This window comes from Henckelia pumila, chromosome 3 (assembly GCF_033568475.1).
Source record: "Henckelia pumila isolate YLH828 chromosome 3, ASM3356847v2, whole genome shotgun sequence".
NCBI classification, from domain to species: Eukaryota; Viridiplantae; Streptophyta; class Magnoliopsida; order Lamiales; family Gesneriaceae; genus Henckelia; species Henckelia pumila.
This window is the reverse complement of record NC_133122.1, coordinates 143,057,657-143,076,195: the sequence shown is the minus strand read 5'-3', so window position 1 is coordinate 143,076,195 and position 18,539 is coordinate 143,057,657. Positions and strand designations below refer to the sequence as shown.

At 34.9% G+C, this 18,539-nt stretch overlaps 1 protein-coding gene across 2 annotated transcripts; it reads right to left on the bottom strand.

Annotated features, from left to right (window-relative positions):
- Positions 1–5,497: 5,497 nt before the first annotated feature.
- Positions 5,498–17,589, bottom strand: LOC140886486 (phosphoinositide phosphatase SAC3-like). Of its 2 annotated transcripts, XM_073293073.1 has the most exons (17): positions 17,487–17,589; positions 16,900–17,366; positions 15,883–16,087; positions 15,627–15,792; positions 13,432–13,654; positions 13,083–13,159; positions 11,442–11,629; positions 11,243–11,340; positions 10,907–11,040; positions 10,688–10,816; positions 9,930–10,308; positions 9,198–9,319; positions 8,820–8,933; positions 8,215–8,403; positions 7,152–7,307; positions 6,459–6,567; positions 5,498–6,060 (listed from the first exon to the last, which is right to left on the bottom strand). In XM_073293073.1, the coding sequence occupies exons 2-17, from the start codon at positions 17,014–17,016 to the stop codon at positions 5,941–5,943; spliced, it is 2,526 nt and encodes an 841-aa protein (XP_073149174.1). In that variant the 5' UTR covers positions 17,017–17,366; positions 17,487–17,589; the 3' UTR covers positions 5,498–5,940. The 2 variants fall into 2 exon arrangements, with proteins under 2 accessions (XP_073149174.1, XP_073149173.1); XM_073293072.1 differs by having other exon boundaries at positions 16,900–17,563.
- Positions 17,590–18,539: the final 950 nt, after the last annotated feature.

The window sequence follows — 18,539 nt, the reverse complement described above, 5'->3', positions numbered from 1 at the left end:
CTGAGAGAATCTTCATTCTTCGGTCTGACATATGCCCAAGTTTTCTATGCCACAACATTGTTGCTTCTTCTCCCGAACCAATTGATGCAACAGCTAGTTCCGACTCTTTGTGTGTTTCCCTCAACAATACATACAGATTTGCATCAACCTTTTCCGCCTTCATAACCACAAGCGCGCCTTTCACAATCTTCATGATCCCTTTCTCGATACGGGTTTTGCACCCAATATCATCCAATTGCCCCAAAGACAAAAGATTCTTTGTCAGGCCCTTCACATGTCGTACCTCCTGTATGGTGCGAATAGTACCATCAAACATTTTGATTTTAATGGTATCGACCACAGCGATTTTCAAGGCATGATCGTTTTCCATGAATACAGATCCTCCTGAGACTGGTTCATACTGGTCGAACCATTCTCTCCTTGACGTCATATGCCACGTCGCTCCTGAATCCATAATCCATGCATCACAAAATTTGTGTCTGCCTTTCGCAACCGTTGCTGCTTCGCTGAATAATATTTCACCACTTCCTGAAGTACTGGCCACATTTCCTTGAGATCCCTTTTCGATGCTCTTCGTACACTCTCTCTTGAAGTGCCCTTTACCGCCACATTTAAAGCAGTAAATATTCTTCTTCTTACTTCTTGACTTTGATCTACCATATCTGTGGCTCCCACTGGAGTCACGCTCCGTCAATCTTCCTCTCGTCATCGGTAAAGCTTCTGCTTGCTTCAACGTTGCCAACCTATCTTCCTTGTTCCTTCGACGACTCTCTTCTCCAAGAACCGCAGTTAAGACGTCGTCAAAATTTAAATTATCCGAAAGAACATTGTTGGTAACATTGATGATGAGCTGATCGTATGAATCTGGTAGACTTTGAAGTAGAAGCTCCGCACGTTCTTTTTCCTCTATTTTATGCCCCATAGAGGTGAGCCAGGAAAATAGAGTATTCAATGTGTTGATATGTTCGGTCATCGATGAGGATTCCGCCATCCGAAGAGTATAAAGCTTTCTCTTTAGGAAAATTTTATTGTGTAGTGACTTGACCTCGTACAATTTTGTCAGAGTATCCCAAATAACTCTTGCGCTTTTTATTTCCGAGATACTTGACAAAACTTCATCCGCTATCGCCAAGTGAAAATCGGCAACAGCATTGTGATTCATCTCATTCCACTTTTGATCGTCCGTGACATCCGCCGGTCTATCTCCAATAGCTGTCAAGCAACGCTCCTTTGTTAGAATTGCTTGCACCTTCAATTTCCACAGCAAAAAATTGCTCCCGTTGAACTTTTCTATCTCGTATTTTGCCGTCATCTTGACTACAAGAATCCTGCCTTATAAAATCTTCAAAAAATCTTTTCTGATGTGGAAGATCAGTCAAAGCTGCAACCACAGAGCATACTCAGAATTTTAAGAAATTTTATGCCAAGGCTCTGATACCACTTGTTGGTCCCAAGTGCGGCATTACGAGATAGAAACTATGGAAATTGAAGAATAATAGACACCAAAATTTACGTGGAAAACCCCCAAAAATTATTACGGTAAAAACCACGGGCAAGACCAAAAGATTCTACTATAATATTTGGAGAATTACAACCTCTCTCTGTGTTTCCAAAAAGACACTCACTCTTTTATACAGGAGAAAACCTATCTCACAAATATATATAGAAACACACTCAAAAGTATTTGAATGCTTTAGATAAGAAATGAACTCGATGTTGGGATGCTATGAACTGATGCCAAATGCATCTATTTATAGTTGCATATTTCCGTCTGAATGCGAGAGTACAATTCAATTATGAATTGTATTTGGCACAGCACAGCTTGTCACGTGGCATGACTATATGCTTGAAACATTGCACACGGTCCACTTGTCCACTTGTATTTATTATTATTTTTTTCTTTTGCCGACAGATTCAAGAATTAAAAAGCTTGAATCGTGTCTGTATCTAGCATTAAGAGTTTTCTGGTCTATCTCTGTAATAAGCTCTGTTGATTGAGCTTGGTTTGTTCTGTTGGTGATTAATAAAGTGATTGTATTGCTCTCCCGTGGATGTAGGCAAATTCTTTGCCGAACCACGTAAATACTTGCGTCGTTTATTTGTTTTCGTGTGAGTGTTGAGTTTGATCTGTGTGCGATGGTTTTATCTAATTTCTGAAATTATTGTTCTTGTGTGTGCATGTTGTCTGTTAATTCTCGGAATATCAAAACACTTCCGGATTGATTCCTAACAAAGATAATTAACTTACTCGAAAATGCAATCAAAAAAGGGGTAGAATTGTCAAGAAAATAAAAGTGGAGTACATTTAACATAAATTGGAGTATAAATATCATTATCTATTATATGTTTCAAAATTATAGTAAGTACAGTTTTCTCTTATGTTTCAAAATTATAGTAGATTTACCCATAGAGAGGGCATGCCGCGTGTAGTAGAGACTAGAGGTAGTTGGATCTTACAACTGATTATATTTTATTTCTCAAAATCATTAATTTGGCCTACTATTATTATTATTATTATTATTATTATTATTATTATTATTATTATTATTATTATTATTATTATTATTATTTCTCAACAACGTTTAATGATATGTGGGTTTTATTTTAAAATTGTGAGAACGTCGCGACTAATCAAAATGTTTGGTCGTCGATCCTTGATCCACGCAATCATTCAATTCAACTAAATTAATTCCATGTGAGTTCTTGTAATCATTACATGTTTTATATATTATCATATATGCCAAAATAGTTATACTGCTGATGTCTACTCACATATCTTCTTAATTAGCATATACACACATAATTGTTGTGAGATGTTCACATAAATATTTAAAATTTTTTGTATTTGTAAGCGTTGTGAGATATTCACGCAAATATTTCGTAAAAATTCAATGTTTTTTTGGAGAGGGAGATGTTCACCCCATGATCTCGGGACACCTAATTGGTGTCTACATACATGATCTCATAATAATATGACCATATAATATATAATTATATATAACAGTTTAACATCTACCGTTGTTTCCTCCCTTCATTTAATTAGATATATAAGCATAATTTTTCTGCAAATATCTCACGATACCCCTCAGATTAAAAGCTAACGTCGTCTGCTCCCCCTATCTTAAATATATATATATATATATAAAAAATTTACTAATCTATACATATTTAAAAAAATTCTTCAAAACGAAATTTACAAACAAATGTTCTATTTTATCTTTATTTAATTATTATGATGGCATGTTTTGTCAAAAAAATAAAAAAAATAATAAAAAGAAAAAGAGAAAAAAAACAATGATGGCATGTTGTCCAACACGTATGTAATGGATTACTGATTTTTAAAAAATAAAAAATAAAAACTAGTAAATGTATTGAAAATTGGATTATATCTTTGAACAACAACAATAAAATGTTACCGTAAAAAAAATAATAAAATGTTATATAATTGAAACGAATGTAATAATATATATATATATATATATATATATATATATATATATATATATATATAATTTTTTCAGGATGTTCAGTAAAATATTTCGAGGTTCAGACTCGAAAGAAACCTTGTGTTTCCACATACACAATATAGAGGTCAAGCTAGCTCTCATTGCAGTCCCTAGCTAGCTCTTTTTAATGCTTAGGATTCGAACATAATAAAATCACCCAAAACTCATGTGCCATGTGAAACTAATAAATACCCATCAACAAACAAAATTGTTATTTTAATTACTTTGGCATGTGACACTGATACCATATTAACTTCTAAAGAAAAAATCGTCACGTTTTTGGTCTTGAATGTCCAATATGAGCATCAATTCTAAATATCCAAATATATATATATTTCTATATTATGGATCTTAAAATATTTGTGTATAATTAATATACTAATAATTATATAATTCAATTCTTTAAAGTCATGCGGCCGCTCAATTGGATCTTAACTATGTCACTTACATAAAATGTTATCATGAAAAAAAAAAAAAAAAAAAAACCCGTACGAGTCGTGTGCCTGGCATCGACTATTCCTCTATCAATGCCGAGATTCATTTCCCAATTTGGTGTGTCGATTAAAATTAAAATAAAATACTGGCTGGGGTTAGGTTTGATTTTATTTGGTAATTAATATAAGGAATTTTGAGTTTATTTTCATTGTAAATAAAGGAAACTCAAATCCATGTACTTCTTGTTTACACTAGGGTTGTGTTATTTTTAATTTAATTTTTTAATTTTCTTATTTAAAGATTAAAGAAAAGAACTTTACTCTTGGGTTGTGTTAATCACAATGAACTTTCAAAATATGACTTGGATATTATAAGGATTTGAAATCCACCACGACGACGAGAATAGTATAGTTACAATGTAATTAAGTAAAACTAATAATTTGAATTTTTAATTTACTTTTTTTTTGTACGTTATCTGAACAAAAAATACATTTAAATTCATTGATTTCAAATCTTCAGAGCAAACACATCTTCTTCTTTTTTTTCTCGAAATTTTAGTCGACGAAGGGTGTCAAAAAAATTCAAGCTGGCATGCATCCCGTTGGAAATTATGACGTCATTAAAACATAAAGTTAAGGTCTTTTTCAAACTTCAAAAAGCAAAGAACCTCTGGGATGTGAACCAACACCGACATATCATAAGCACAAAAGTAATGCTATATGTATAACCAAATTTGTACAACAATTTTTACACCGCATATGAGATTCCCACTTTTCTCAAATTATTACTACGAGAGAAAAAAAAATCTAAAATAAAATGATCATAAATATAAAACATCACACAATGATGTGTCAAATATACTCGAGCTATATGGAAATTAGGAACAAAAACCTCAACTGGAACTTCATGATCAAGGCGAACTCGAACACATATAATTCGAGCTCGGGTAGTCACTCAAATTAAAATCAAATTTGTACATTAATTTATTTCATTTCTGTAAATATTTTTGTGCAATTGTTACATCTAGCAGAAGGGCATAGTTGCAATCAAATCGCTACGCATGCGGGAGTAGAATGCAAGTATTGCGATCGTCATCGACCATTCTAATAAAGCTTGAGTAGGTTCTCTGGAACCCAGGCATAAGCCCCGTCTGAAAACTTCAAGATCACACACAATACACCAACCAGCAAGTGTGAGATTCAGATTCTCGTACGTGTGCTGATAAAATAATCCACTAAACGATCTTCTGATAACAATCGACGACATTCAAGAATTTTCTCAACCTAAAACCTTTAAGGATTTACTTGGCACAATTCCACTTGGAATATTTTTATGTGCATCTTAAAACTCAACACAAATACTGAAAGGTCTACAGATATACTCTCAGGTGAATGTTCAAAGACACTTGCAAAATTCATGAAACTAGAGCCTTTTCTAGAATTTGAAGGGCCATTGCACTATGGATCCAGTTCAATACAGTCATACAGAAGTTTTCTCGAACAAGAAGCAGAGACACGAATATCACGTCGACCTCTCCATAGGCATCAGTAACCAAGTTTACGCTTCAAACCTTATTCACAATGTCGACCATTTTCACAAGGTAAAAAACAGAATCAATGTAAAGAATCAATGACCTATCACTACAATATATTTACATCATAGGATATCAGACTTTATTACCTAGGCAGCAGTTACATGAAGATAATTTGGAATATCTCAAAAGAGTCAAGTCATAGAGACTGCTGGAAAGAATCTTAAAACTATTTTACCTACGTGATTTTTGCAGCCTTTGAGATCATACCGAGGTCTCTAGTTGTAGATATCAAGGTGGAACCGAGGGTGGTGGCTTTAACTGGAGAATAGCCGAACCACGAAAACGGATTTAACATATTCCATTTCTGCACATGCTCTAAATTCTTCATAAACCTTCGCATCTTCCCTCCATGAATGGGCTCTTCCAGTATCTATTGTTAAAATTATTGATGCAGAACCGAACTTCTCAATGACACAATGTTTCACCGTTCATCACCCAATGTGCAAAATTATCTGAAAATCCCTTGCCAACTTCATTATCCTGTACTTCACCATCACACAACTCAGTTCCACTCAGCTCCTGTTCCTACAATAATTTTACATGATACAACAATCGGTATTCAAATCGAGTGTAGATATAGAAGCAAGACATTTCAAACCATGTTACAAAATTTGGAAAACATGTTTGAACTTTACGCGAGTTAAAATGTTTGGGGAACAAGTAACATCAATATGTTTTGTGCTCATCAATTGCTCTATCGTAGGCCAGTTACCCAGCTATGTTAAAAAATATATGGGAGACAAATAACAGATAGTTTTGATAAAGCTAGTTTCTGAATCAAGCATAGTAGGAGCAACTGTACTGCTGACAGCTAACAAACTTGGTAAATTAAATGTCATTAATAAATATGATATTGAATCGTCTTAAACACATTTCGATTTATTATCATTGGAACTTAATGATTGGTCGAAACTGCTACTAACCCTTGAGCTAGTTCCACAATCAATGGTGGACAAAGATGTTTCACCAACCATTTCATTCCCGACATTTTCTGATGACAGTACAGCAATCGGAGAGGCCGTCAGCATTGACCTGGGTATAATGAGAAAATAAATTTAGCTTCAAAACAACCTTTACTTCACAATATCCACACACAACCCCAAATTACGCATTTATCAACTATAGAAAGTTTATAGACCCTTTTCTCAATGCTGTTTGTCAGCACATTATCATGATACCAACTCCAGGATCAGATACCATGTTATTGAATCTCGTAGAAGTGTTTGAAGAGATATTAACCAAGTACTATCATCTGTAAGACAAAGAGCTATCACAGCATCTTATTAAATAAAGAAAAAAAAGACACTTTCAATTACCAGACAAGAATGCACTTGATGCTCATTTCTTTAATTTAAACGGTAACAGGGTCAATAGTATCATCTTTAAATTAGTAATAAATTACACTAACCACCTCAACAGGTTCGGTCTAATTATTATATAAAGTGCCCAAGTTCTAAAAGTTACACTCACTGCTCCGGCTCTTACAGTAAGAGATTAAAAATTAAGGGCAATACTTGTAATTAGGCCAAACCACAGGGTGGCTGTCCTTCATCCTGTATATTTTTAAGTTAATAATATAAGCAAAAGATTCAAGCCAGTACCAGTAGAAAAACTACCTCTCCAACAACTCCTCCTCACAAGTTCCAGAAGTAGACAGCCAATCTAAATCGACAAAGTTTGAGCAATCAACTGCTTCCCCATTTTCATTCTCAAGGTATTTATTCATTTGTATGGCAGCAAAGAGCTCCCTGGCAGGAACCGAAGCGGCATCTCTGCAGACAGAACACTGAGACATGTAAGGGAAAGGATAGAGGGCCCTTTATAGATCAAAATGCACAAAAACCTGCAGTTGATGCCACGGAGTACTTAAATATTTAAATAAATAAGGATCAAATAGGTTGGAGAAAGGACGGAGGGCGTGTAAGAAAGGTCCAGATTCGGGTACAGACCTTGTGAGATTCCTGTAGTGGACATAGACCCACCAAAAATTTCTATATAGGTATGGATCAAGACTGTTTCAAACCAAATACCCATTGCCAAATTCTCCAAATATATACAAACACCCCAATCCCCATAGGAAACCAATATCCACAAAGGGTGTCCTCTCACTTCCTCCCTCTTGTCAATGGCACCAATTGTCAACGTGTCTCCTTTCCCGCTAAAGTATCCACTTCTCTTTGCTGCTCTATTTATGATTACTTATGAGCATGCATAATGAAAGTAAAATATGGTTCTTTTTCCAATACAAACTAATAGAACGTAATAAAAATACACCTGTGTGCATACACATACACTTGTATAGACGGGATAAATAGAAATTAGGGCAAGGATGCTGAGAACTACAGTTTGGGTCTGGTTCAGCCATACACAAACACAGAACTGTAGGGTGTTGTGGATACGGCCAGTTAAAATTTGGAATAGGCCGGAGCCAGGTATGTGTATGGTATGATTTAATTTCAATAACCGGAGCCTCAAAAGCCCCTCACGCATTTCCATCTTCACAAACAAGGAAGAGCAAAATGATTCATCTAGTACTATCACCGATTTTTGTAACTTTAAAACCAGACAAAGTTGCAGTCGCTGGTTGCACGTAACTGGTGAAGCAAATCCAAAGTTTTCAGGTCATCACACACTAATGAGCCCAGAAACTGATTACTCAATAATAAAAAAGAGAAGCACCTTGAACATGCTAGCTCGCTTTCAGAAGTTGATATTTCTCGTGTTGACTCAGAGAGCATTTTGCTCCCTCCTATTAATGTGCGGGAGAAATGAGCATCAGAAAAACCTTGATTGCTGTTCAAGGTTGATGTGGGTGAGAGACTTTCATGAAGAATATTCCCGTCTGACCATGATCTTTTAATAGGGGACCTGAACATGAAAAGGACATTTCATATGAGAAAACCAAGCTTTCATGCACCATTTTTTTCTTGACGATCTGCTAGACATTAAAAATATATCTGGGATTCTATTTCATATTATTGAGATTATGATATGTACAGGGTATGATTTGATTGTTGTGATACGAGTTCACAACATAAAACTTCAATTTTACACCCATTAAGGTTATTACCCTACTTTTTTAAGAAGGGATGATTTGTCATCTCCAATTAATACCATCCCAATCTGATGTGAATTTAAAAATTCTGTGACCATCGAACAATCTAATAGTTGTGTTATAATGTGTGCCAAAAACATTGAAAAGGAATATTTAGATGACGTTCACCAGGTATATGACAATGCAGGAAGTAAATTGACAGAAACAAAGCTAGGACTACTACATATACCTTCCACGCAAATCGAAATTTAATTGTTCGAGTCTTCCCATGGTGTAGTGCTGGTCTGAATCAAGATCCCAAACATCAGGTTTACCGGGTTGAGGTTGAAAATGACCCAGAAATCTGCATAGATATTACCATTGAAGATATTAAGTGAAAACATTACTAACTAAACACGAATTGATCGTCAAAATAAATAATACATGCGAGAAACATTTTTGAAAGGGGCAGAATCGTTTTTCTTAAACTCCTGCAAGCCAGGAAGAGGAGCGTGGTATTAAGCTTACACATACACAACATTCCCAAAATGGCAGCAATTATCATTGCACGTTTAATCTCTATCAATAAATACATTTCTGAGGGTGCATTATATGAATGACAACTTACACATTAATTGCATTTTGTTTCTCTGTATCCATGTACGCATTACTGTAATATCTTTGAAGAGTTCGAAAAAATTCCTGGGACTCTCTGGCAGCTTTCCATTGACCTCTTCTGGCAGAGAATATCTATGACAGTGAAATCTTAAAATGTCAACAGACTTATCAAAATCCCTGTCAGAAAAATTGTTAGTAAAACAATTGACCCGCAAAAGAATTTCTCATTCTGTGATATCAATGTGCAAAACTACAGAACACATTGTATTTGGAGAACATGTCAAAGACAGGTAACAGTAACAGTACACAGACAGTGTTAAGAGTTACAATTTGTTTGTTAGATCATTGCGATATTTCAAATATCAAAAACATCTAATCATTGAAGGATCTCATTTATTATAAATATGTATATATAATAATTCTGGCACTTTGAAAAATCCAATAACCAGGAAAAAAACTTTCACCGGCTCTACATGAAAGGTGGTAAGAAATACAAACTTTATATCAAGAACTACAAAATACCAAAGGTGAAGAAACATCTGCCCACTTGAAGATCCATATTTGCACACAACGTTTTACTGATAAGATGACTAGACCGATTCCAACTCTAACTAATTTTCAATATAATGTAATCAGCAAGAGAATCAAATTACTTCCAAATATACCACGAAGAAGGAAATGGTAAAGCAATAGCTTCGCCCTATCAACCTAAAATTAGGACAGAACTCAAAATGTAGCTAACCTTGTTGTGAGCAGCCGATCCACCATATTGATGAGCAAGAGTGTCACCCATTCTCTCATAAAAACTCATCAACTCCTCAGCCAAAGGATCATCAAGGTCTATTTTTGATGAGGTTATTACTCCTAACCCCCGCAGCTGACTCCCCAGAGCAGCCAAGCCATAAGCATACTGCGCCACATTAGTGCGATCCAAACAATCTATGCAATTAGTCCGGAGAACTCCTTTTTGCAACATTGGAGGATTGAAAGAAAGATTGCTATTAGAAATGCCATAGCCTCCACAAGATTTCACATCCAAGTTATCAGAATCCCCATGCTCATCATCGTTATGCTTCTCAAAAACTGTGTTAGAATATTTATTGTTGAACATGTCAACGTTCCTGCGACAAATAAGCATTATTCATAAGGGCCTTGAACTACTAAAGACATGGAATCCAAAAGCAAGAAAATAGGTAATCCATGAGATAGAGTTGTCTCACACTTATTTACAGCTTTAATAGGCATCAAATTCTAGCCACCAAAACTAACACCAACATAATTTTGGTCAAAGTACTATAAAAAAAATGCTCATTGCCAATATCATAAGTACTCTGATTTCCGGTGTTAACCAATGACAAAAATTACAGGCAAAAGATATGCTCCAAAGGTGATTGACAACTATGCAATAATATTGGCACACTTTGCAGTGGAGAACAAAAAGAAAACAATTGTTGCACCAAACAATTTTAACATTGTTGCCAGATGGAACGACGGACTCACTTGAAATTAGGCATATTAAGATGCCCCTCAGATAGCGACACCGGTGTTATTTGACAATAAAAGAAACCTGTCAGTGTTATCGCATATGCCGCCACCTTTCCCAAGAGTAGCAAAACGTTTGTAGCATTACTGGTGGAAAATCAGAGAAAAAAATTAGAAATTAGCCCATTATTCCAAAAAGGAAAAGCAGCATTGTTTCAAAGGATAAACAATATGCACCTCCGAGAATGTTTGTTCAAATCCAAGTGCAGAAACTTAAGTCGATTCTCCTCAGGCAGATCATTGTTAATGACTTCAATAGCATTCGCAAACTCAGTGCGGAGAATGGACTCTCGAGGCTTCTTTTCATTTGTCTGTTGAGAAAGAAGTTTGTCAGGTGGCTCGTATGATTGTTCATAGAAGAGTCATTTAGGAAAGCATGGTAAGAAAAAGACCTTCAGCTGATTGTGGTTGCCAAAGCACTTATAATTTTCTAATAGGCCTCACATATTAAGGTACACATCAATTCAGATGTAACACTCTTGAGAGTAAAACCAAACCATAAAATCCCCCTACCTTAATCAAATTTAGAATAATGATAGGATTTCCGTATCTCTTGTTAAGATTTTCAAAATGAAGCCTCGTTGCCTCATATGTCTGGTCCCTCTTTGATACTAGAGAACAAATAACCATACAAACATGAAAAGTAAGCTAACACAATTTACATAAATATCAATTTTTTTTGAAAAAATACGAAGATATGAATGCCACTTACATATAATATCAGGCTTAAGGTTGAGGCGGGAAGTTTCTTGCGACCAGTACAAGGGGATTGACCCACGATTTTGAACCACGGAACTAATTTGAATTGGCAATCCTTCAGAAACATCCTCCACTACCATCTGCTCTGTCTCAACATCATTTGCAACTCGGCCCTTTTCGTTGACACCCCTTCTTAGGTATCTTCATTTACAGAATTTAGAAGATTCACATAAGAGGTTGGAAAAAAGAAGAAAAGCCAACCAAGAACTCTCGAATACCATCCAAAATCATAAAGACAATCAAACCAATGATGTTGGGATGGAAATAATATAAACTAAGCCAAAAACGTAGAATTTTAAAGTAAATAGCATACAGTCAAGAAAACAGATGATAACCACTGATAAATATATCAGATGAGAAGAGTAAGACTGCGAGATTGCAGAAGAGAAGTAATTCCAGACTTTTATTACGCCATTGTAGTTACAGTTTCTCCCACAAGACAATTAATCAAGCTCTTTGAAAAAAATAATGCGGTTTTTCTGACTTTCTATGTTGTCAGTTAAATGTCAGGATGCATGTTAATCACAATAGATCACCATTACTTGGTTGGATTCTTACACCTTTCACAATGACAAAACAAAAAAGAAAAACAGATATAGCAAAAGAAGAAGAATGCCACGTGGAAATGGCAGACTCAAGTAACTTAGTAATCCTAACACTAAAGGTACGCTTGGTTAGCAAAAGCAATTCCTGTCCTTATATTATAATCTTATCATCCAAATACTGTGTGCATGGACATAGCAAAGGTCGTCGAGCTCATTTTTCTAAAGCTCCACTATAAACAGATGCCACAAAGCTACTGATCCAAGTTCAATTACTATCTTATTTTCAACATTTATCCTCTTTATTAAAACTTCTAAATATTCTCTGTTGTATCCTTTACAAGCAAACAAATTTCACGCTAGAGATTGAGTGAACAGTGGCTCAAATTAGGGGCTTCAGAATTAAAATTGGCAAACGTATGCCTAGCATGAGCTGATGATATTTTATTCAAGTTCGATCTCCAATGAGTTTCGACGTTGAGACTCATAGCCTCATAGGTTAGCTCATAGATTGTATTTTAAATAAACTTGGTAGCCCTCGACTGACTAAGCCAACCCAAAACATAATAGACAGCGAGAAAATACAAAACATCGGCTATTGGTATTTGGTGGGATTTGCAGCAAGGAAGGAGAGTTCAGAGTAGAGGATAAAGATCTTAATTTCTCTCTCGAGAATCCAAAATAAATTGCTGCTTAAGGGCTAGTTTAGGATAAAAAAATACGACCGCTTGCTAAGATATATGTTCAAGCATGAATAGAGAAAAAAAAACCAATTGAAAAATAAAAAGACAACATAAATAACTTCTAAGGATCACGAACCAGCCAGCATATGTAAGGTGTGAAAATGTACAATGTAAAGTAGATAGATTCCCAAAATAGGATCACTAGTTGATCGAGCTGTTCAACCCTATTAGGAGGATATACAACGATCCCTCGCTCGTATGTCTAATGGATGCCAAGCAAGGATGCAACAGTCAGAACGAGAGTACAACTTGGAATTAAATTACTAACAGATAACTCCAAATTTCCATCACACAAAAGGGTAATTTCACCTTGTGCCAGCATAATGCCGTGAACGCCTTGCAATTAATGTTAGCGTGAGGTCCCGCCCTGATATAGAAAGTGTAGCCTGTAATTCATCAATTATCAACATCACGACAAATCCTTGATACTCGTAGATATAAACCAGCAGTTAATTTATTTTCAAACATTAGAATGTGGTAATATCATTTCGGTGAAGAATAACTTTAAGTTTAAGCGAAATAAGAGTAAATGAAATTCAATTTAACTTCCGAATGAAAGAGTAGCTGCATTATTTTTGTACTCGGTGAATTGTGGAGCAATCACATTAAACAGATTTGGTAAAGAATAAATTGAAATGATAAACTCTCAGAACCTCACCTGCTTAAAAAACCCATAGACCAATGCAACAGTCCATATAGTATTCTGAAGGATATTTCGTATTTCACGAGTAAGAAACTCATTCCATACGAACATGGTTTCATACAAAACTTTCCCAGTCTTGTTATCACAAGTGTTCTTCTGGAGACTCCTCATCACATGGTAAGAGTAGCTAAAGAAGAAATCCTTTGTCAGGTCCACCATACAAAGGAGCTTCTTGTACCTATGAAGCCAAAAAAATACCAATACTTAATTAGCACAATCTTAATCGAACAAGTGTTCCATCGGAAGAAGATGGGGAAAAAGTTTCAATAAGCATTTACAAGGTCAAAGGCTACCATTTTCATCTTTTTCCATGAGAAACAAAATCATTAATATAGATCGATTTGAACAGTTGGAGGGCAGATAGGACATCCTCTCAGGCTTCAAATATTTAAATTGACAACCTAACTTGATTTCCATGCACATACACTTTATACAAATGTTGACCTAGACTAATATAAAGTTGTCCACTTAGTAATATACCAAATGGGGTTCCTTAAAGATACTTGTCTTGTTGCCACCAATCGCAACCCAGTATTTGGTTTTCGACCATCCCTTTGTACTCCTTTGAAGTTCCAATAGTTCTTACTTTCCACAATTCCCAGGTAATTGGTAACATCAGTGGCTTCAATAATTTTCTACTTTTCTCACTTTACCAATCAAGTATACAGTTTTTCATGAATCTATTCAAGCCACACCTAATGAACACCAAATTTCTTATTGTCTACCAAAAGCATATACCAAAAGAACGTGAAAATGATAGAGAAGAAAATATGATCTCCAAATTAGAAACAATAATTGCATAGCACACACTAACTGGGGGAGGGGGAGGGGCTATGCTAAATAAGAGTTTTTCTTTGCCATAAGTCGTGTGGATATATAATTTACTTATAAATTCATTGAAATAATTTTATCTTAAAAGGACTCAAATATCTTCTAACTAAGAGCAAAATCATTTGTGAGATGAGAAGGTTAGGTTATGTATCAGAGAGAAAAGAAAAACCGCACCCTCAGTTTGGTTTTATCTACCTAAACCTATTCTCCATTCCCTAAAACAACACAAATGTCACGACTCCATTTTTCTCAACTTATACACTTATCAACATAATTATTAAATTTAATTCCCAATAATACTTAATTATATATGCAAGTATAATTAAATATATGTTACACAGCAAAATTTTAACCTATCTCACTCCTCTTATAATCATGGCTAAAAAAAAACAAGCCATAAAATAACACCGAGACTACCTTTTTATCTCCCAAAGGCCAAAACGACTCCAAACTATCTATTTCATCCTCCTCCCTTTGGGTACTCCCCCTATGAAATGAAGATAACAAACTACCGTAACAAGACTACCATTTTTATCATGATTTCAGGATAGCTAACACTGTCATTCAGATTCTTGGAACTCTTCCTCACGTAAAGACTCCTTTACACAAAATTAAAAATGGCAAAGATAAATTAACACAGAGAGATTTTTTATCACCATATGCTATAATTAAGTTTGGTAGCTGCAAGAAGAATATATAGATTAGTGCGAATCTTTCAATCAATTGCACCAAGCCTCACTCAAATCAAACAAAACTTGGAGTCATTTACGGTTTTTCATTGTCCAAGTTATTTTTCAAAAAAAGGTCAAAATACATTCATAAAAAAGAAGTTCCCAAGGTCATTGACCACAATGAGTTGAGGCACCAAGGCTGCCATGACAAAAGTGGTTTAGTATCAGGCCCCAAAGGAATCGATCTCAAACGCTACCCTGCTAGGCGATGATGAGTAATTAAGATACATTTTTCCAATTCAATGGGAAGCATAAAGAACACTACATTTCAACCAAACCGACAACTCTAGGTAAAGTTTTTTCACATTAATGAAATACTTTTCTCTGAAAAATTTTGGAAAAAAGGGGGAGACTGGTAAAAGAATTGAAACTGAGACGGTTTTTGGTTGAAGAGAAGGGGTTACCGAAGTGGTCTTTCAGCACATCAACATTTACATGTTTCAGTAAAGATGTTAGGAAAAAATGAATGAAAACGAGAAGGATGCACCATTGCTCCTCCAAGTGTAATAAAAGAACGTGAAAAAGAACTTAGGAAACTGATAAAAAGAAACATGGACAAGCATATGCCAAATGCAGAAAGCTGATAACCTGTTCTCGTTTTGATAGACAACCATGTTGGATCTAACTGCAGAATTTGGTAGGGGGATAATCTCACATTTGGAGATGGCATACACATTGTGACCACAGATTGCACCAATTTGCCTCCTTTTTGTGATTAGAATCAGGTAATAAGGCCCCAGAAATTTAATAAATCCTGAAATATATAAGAAAAGAAAAATGATCAGGACTAACCGCCATTACCTGCATAGTACAGAAATACAGAATTATGCAGCGATCTACCTACCAACAATGCCATAGCAAGTAGTGACAAACTTTAGTCCTCCTGTGGACTTGTTTCCTTCATGTATTCTTCTCAGTAGGTCAGAGCACTCCCTTTCAGTATATGTGGTAGGATCTTCGCAAATGTTGAGGTCTGAGGGCTCCAATCTGTCAATTTTCAGGACTTTCCAATGCGATCTACTTTTATCCCTGCCTACCATATAAAAATTCTGCAACCAAAATTACAAAAAAGAGGGAAATATAGCCAAAAAAAAAAAAGTTGTCAGACGAACAAAGTTACATGGATTCTTTAATATTAGCGAAGACAAATAAAGGAAACAAGCAACCCAAACTAAGTATGCATTCTTTGTGTGCTAGAATTACTATGACAAGCCAGGTAAATGCATACTTCAAAATAATTACAAAGTATTACCGGTGTTCACAAAGGCCACAGTTTATATCCGACGGAAGGCAATCAATAGAAGACGATGAATATTTACTTACTTTCAAGTGCTAATGGTAGCCTTTATAGCATATGATGACAACCATTTCAGTAAGAAAAATAGAAAAAATATTTTAGCTCAAACACGTGTGTCAAACCAGAGAACAGGGAGGTGATCAGAGATTCGGAGTGCATAAAGTTTCAAATCCGTCCTAAATTTCTTACAAGAGTAAGATATGTTGCACTTCTACAGCTTGCTGATTGAGCTAACCTTCAAATGAAGGAGTTTTAGGCAAGAGGCTACTTCAGCTCGACATAATGAGATCCAACAGTAATTTTACTCTGAAACATTTTCTTCTCAAATTGACTATCAAGAAAGCAAGGAAAAATCTAAACAAATCGCTGTATATCACAAAACAAGCAACTGCAAAAACTTGAGCGCAGCAACATCGAGCATTATACATAACCGTAAGTCTGTAAGTGCCAGTGTTAATACTTCCAAACCAAAATCAAATCTTTATTCCATTTTACCAAAAGAAAGATCACACTTGAACTATTCACGGTACCAAGAAGTGTCAACGTCAAATAAGAAAATTATACCGATCGAGTCTCATATAGTCTGAATTTCTGCATAATTGCTTCGGGAGGTGGCAAATGAGGAGTATCAGGCTGCCCTTCCTCGTTCTGTTGCTGCACATATTCCAGCACATCCGCCATTGAATATCTCTCCTCCCCGATCCCCGAGCCCGAATCTCGGGGGATCAATTAACTCAATATGATCAATCACAGAAGCCCTCTTGCTTACCGAATTCTAAACCCCATAATCACCCTCAGGTTGCTTCAGGTACAGCATTACACAAAGAAAATCTACGATCAACACTCAAAACCCGAACAAAAATTCCAAACTTTCCAACCTCCAAGCTCTCAAAGTCAAATAACTGAATATACACAGTAAATTACAAGAACCCACGAGCTGATCTCTGATCAAGTTGTCAAAAGAAACAAACTTGGACACAATTCAACAGAATTTAAGATTCTTGTCCAGAGAATTATAATTTAAAAAAATCCTGCAAAATTGCCAAAAGAAAAATCAGAGAAAATCCCAGTAAATTGGAAATTTGGGAAGGAAGCGGAGATGTAAATTATCGAAGGAAATAATGATTGAATTTGATGATGAAGAAGTATACATGAATAGTGGGATTGGATTTTATCAAAATTTGTAGAGAGATGAAGGAAGAGGGACAGGTTGGATCCGTGAAGGCAATTCAAAACCACAACTTATTTAGTTAGTTGGTGAAGAATATGCCATCATTTTTTTTAATTATTCGTTTTGGATTTAACTCATTTTTAACTATATTTATTTATTATTGTCTATTATTATTGTAATCAAAACTATTTATTTTTAGCAAATTTTGCCTACTAAAACTTGACAGTTATATATACTGAATCCCCTGCCTTGGGTATATTTGTTTGCATGGTCGAGGGATAAATTTTAATTTGAAAATAAGTTGACTTTTTAATTTGAATTTCGAGAAATGTCACTAAAATGCTTAATATTTAGCTTTCTAAATAAATTTAATTTGTGGGTTCAAAAATAAATAAATAAATTTAGTTTTTTAGGTTTTTTTAAATCCAAGAGATCTGTTGTGTGTTGGTTAGGGCATTTTTTAAATTACCGCATTGTCATAGAAAAATAGGCGAAAAATAGCTCGATTTTGCTGAATATGAAGAGTAATTTTCGGGAGATTGTGGAATACAATTGAAATTTTGAAATATAGGTTTGTATTTTTATTCAAGTAAACTCAACATCGAATTTTTAAAGTATATTTACTATATGATAATAATAACTCAGTATCGAGACGAGCTTGTAGTTCAATTGGTCTCACCTGTCCTTCACCTGTCCTCCAATAGTTGTAGAGTCGAGTTCGGGTCATCACATTTGTACCAAAAAAAAAAATCTCAGTAACTTAGAATAACGATTTAAAATCATGGTATAACTTTGGACTTACTTAAATTATCCTTTGGTGCGATGAAATTTGTTAATTACATAAATGAACACTTTTTTTTTCATTAATGAAATTAATATTTTGATTTTGTAATGTTAAACAACTTTTGGTCAAATAATAATGTTTTAGAATCTTTGTTCTTCAATAATAAATATTAGTTATATCAAAATACTTGTAAATAGAAATATATCGTGTTCATGTCAATAGGTAATATTTATGTTTTGTGTTATGTCT

Coding starts and splice junctions, on each gene's coding strand:
- LOC140886486 (XM_073293073.1), bottom strand. CDS start 17,016: ATGGCGGATGTGCTGGAATATGTGCAGCAACAGAACGAGGAAGGGCAG. Junction 15,793..15,882: donor TACTTGCTATGGCATTGTTG/GTAGGTAGATCG, acceptor TATATATTTCAG/GATTTATTAAATTTCTGGGG. Junction 10,309..10,687: donor CTTAATATGCCTAATTTCAA/GTGAGTCCGTCG, acceptor TATTTGTCGCAG/GAACGTTGACATGTTCAACA.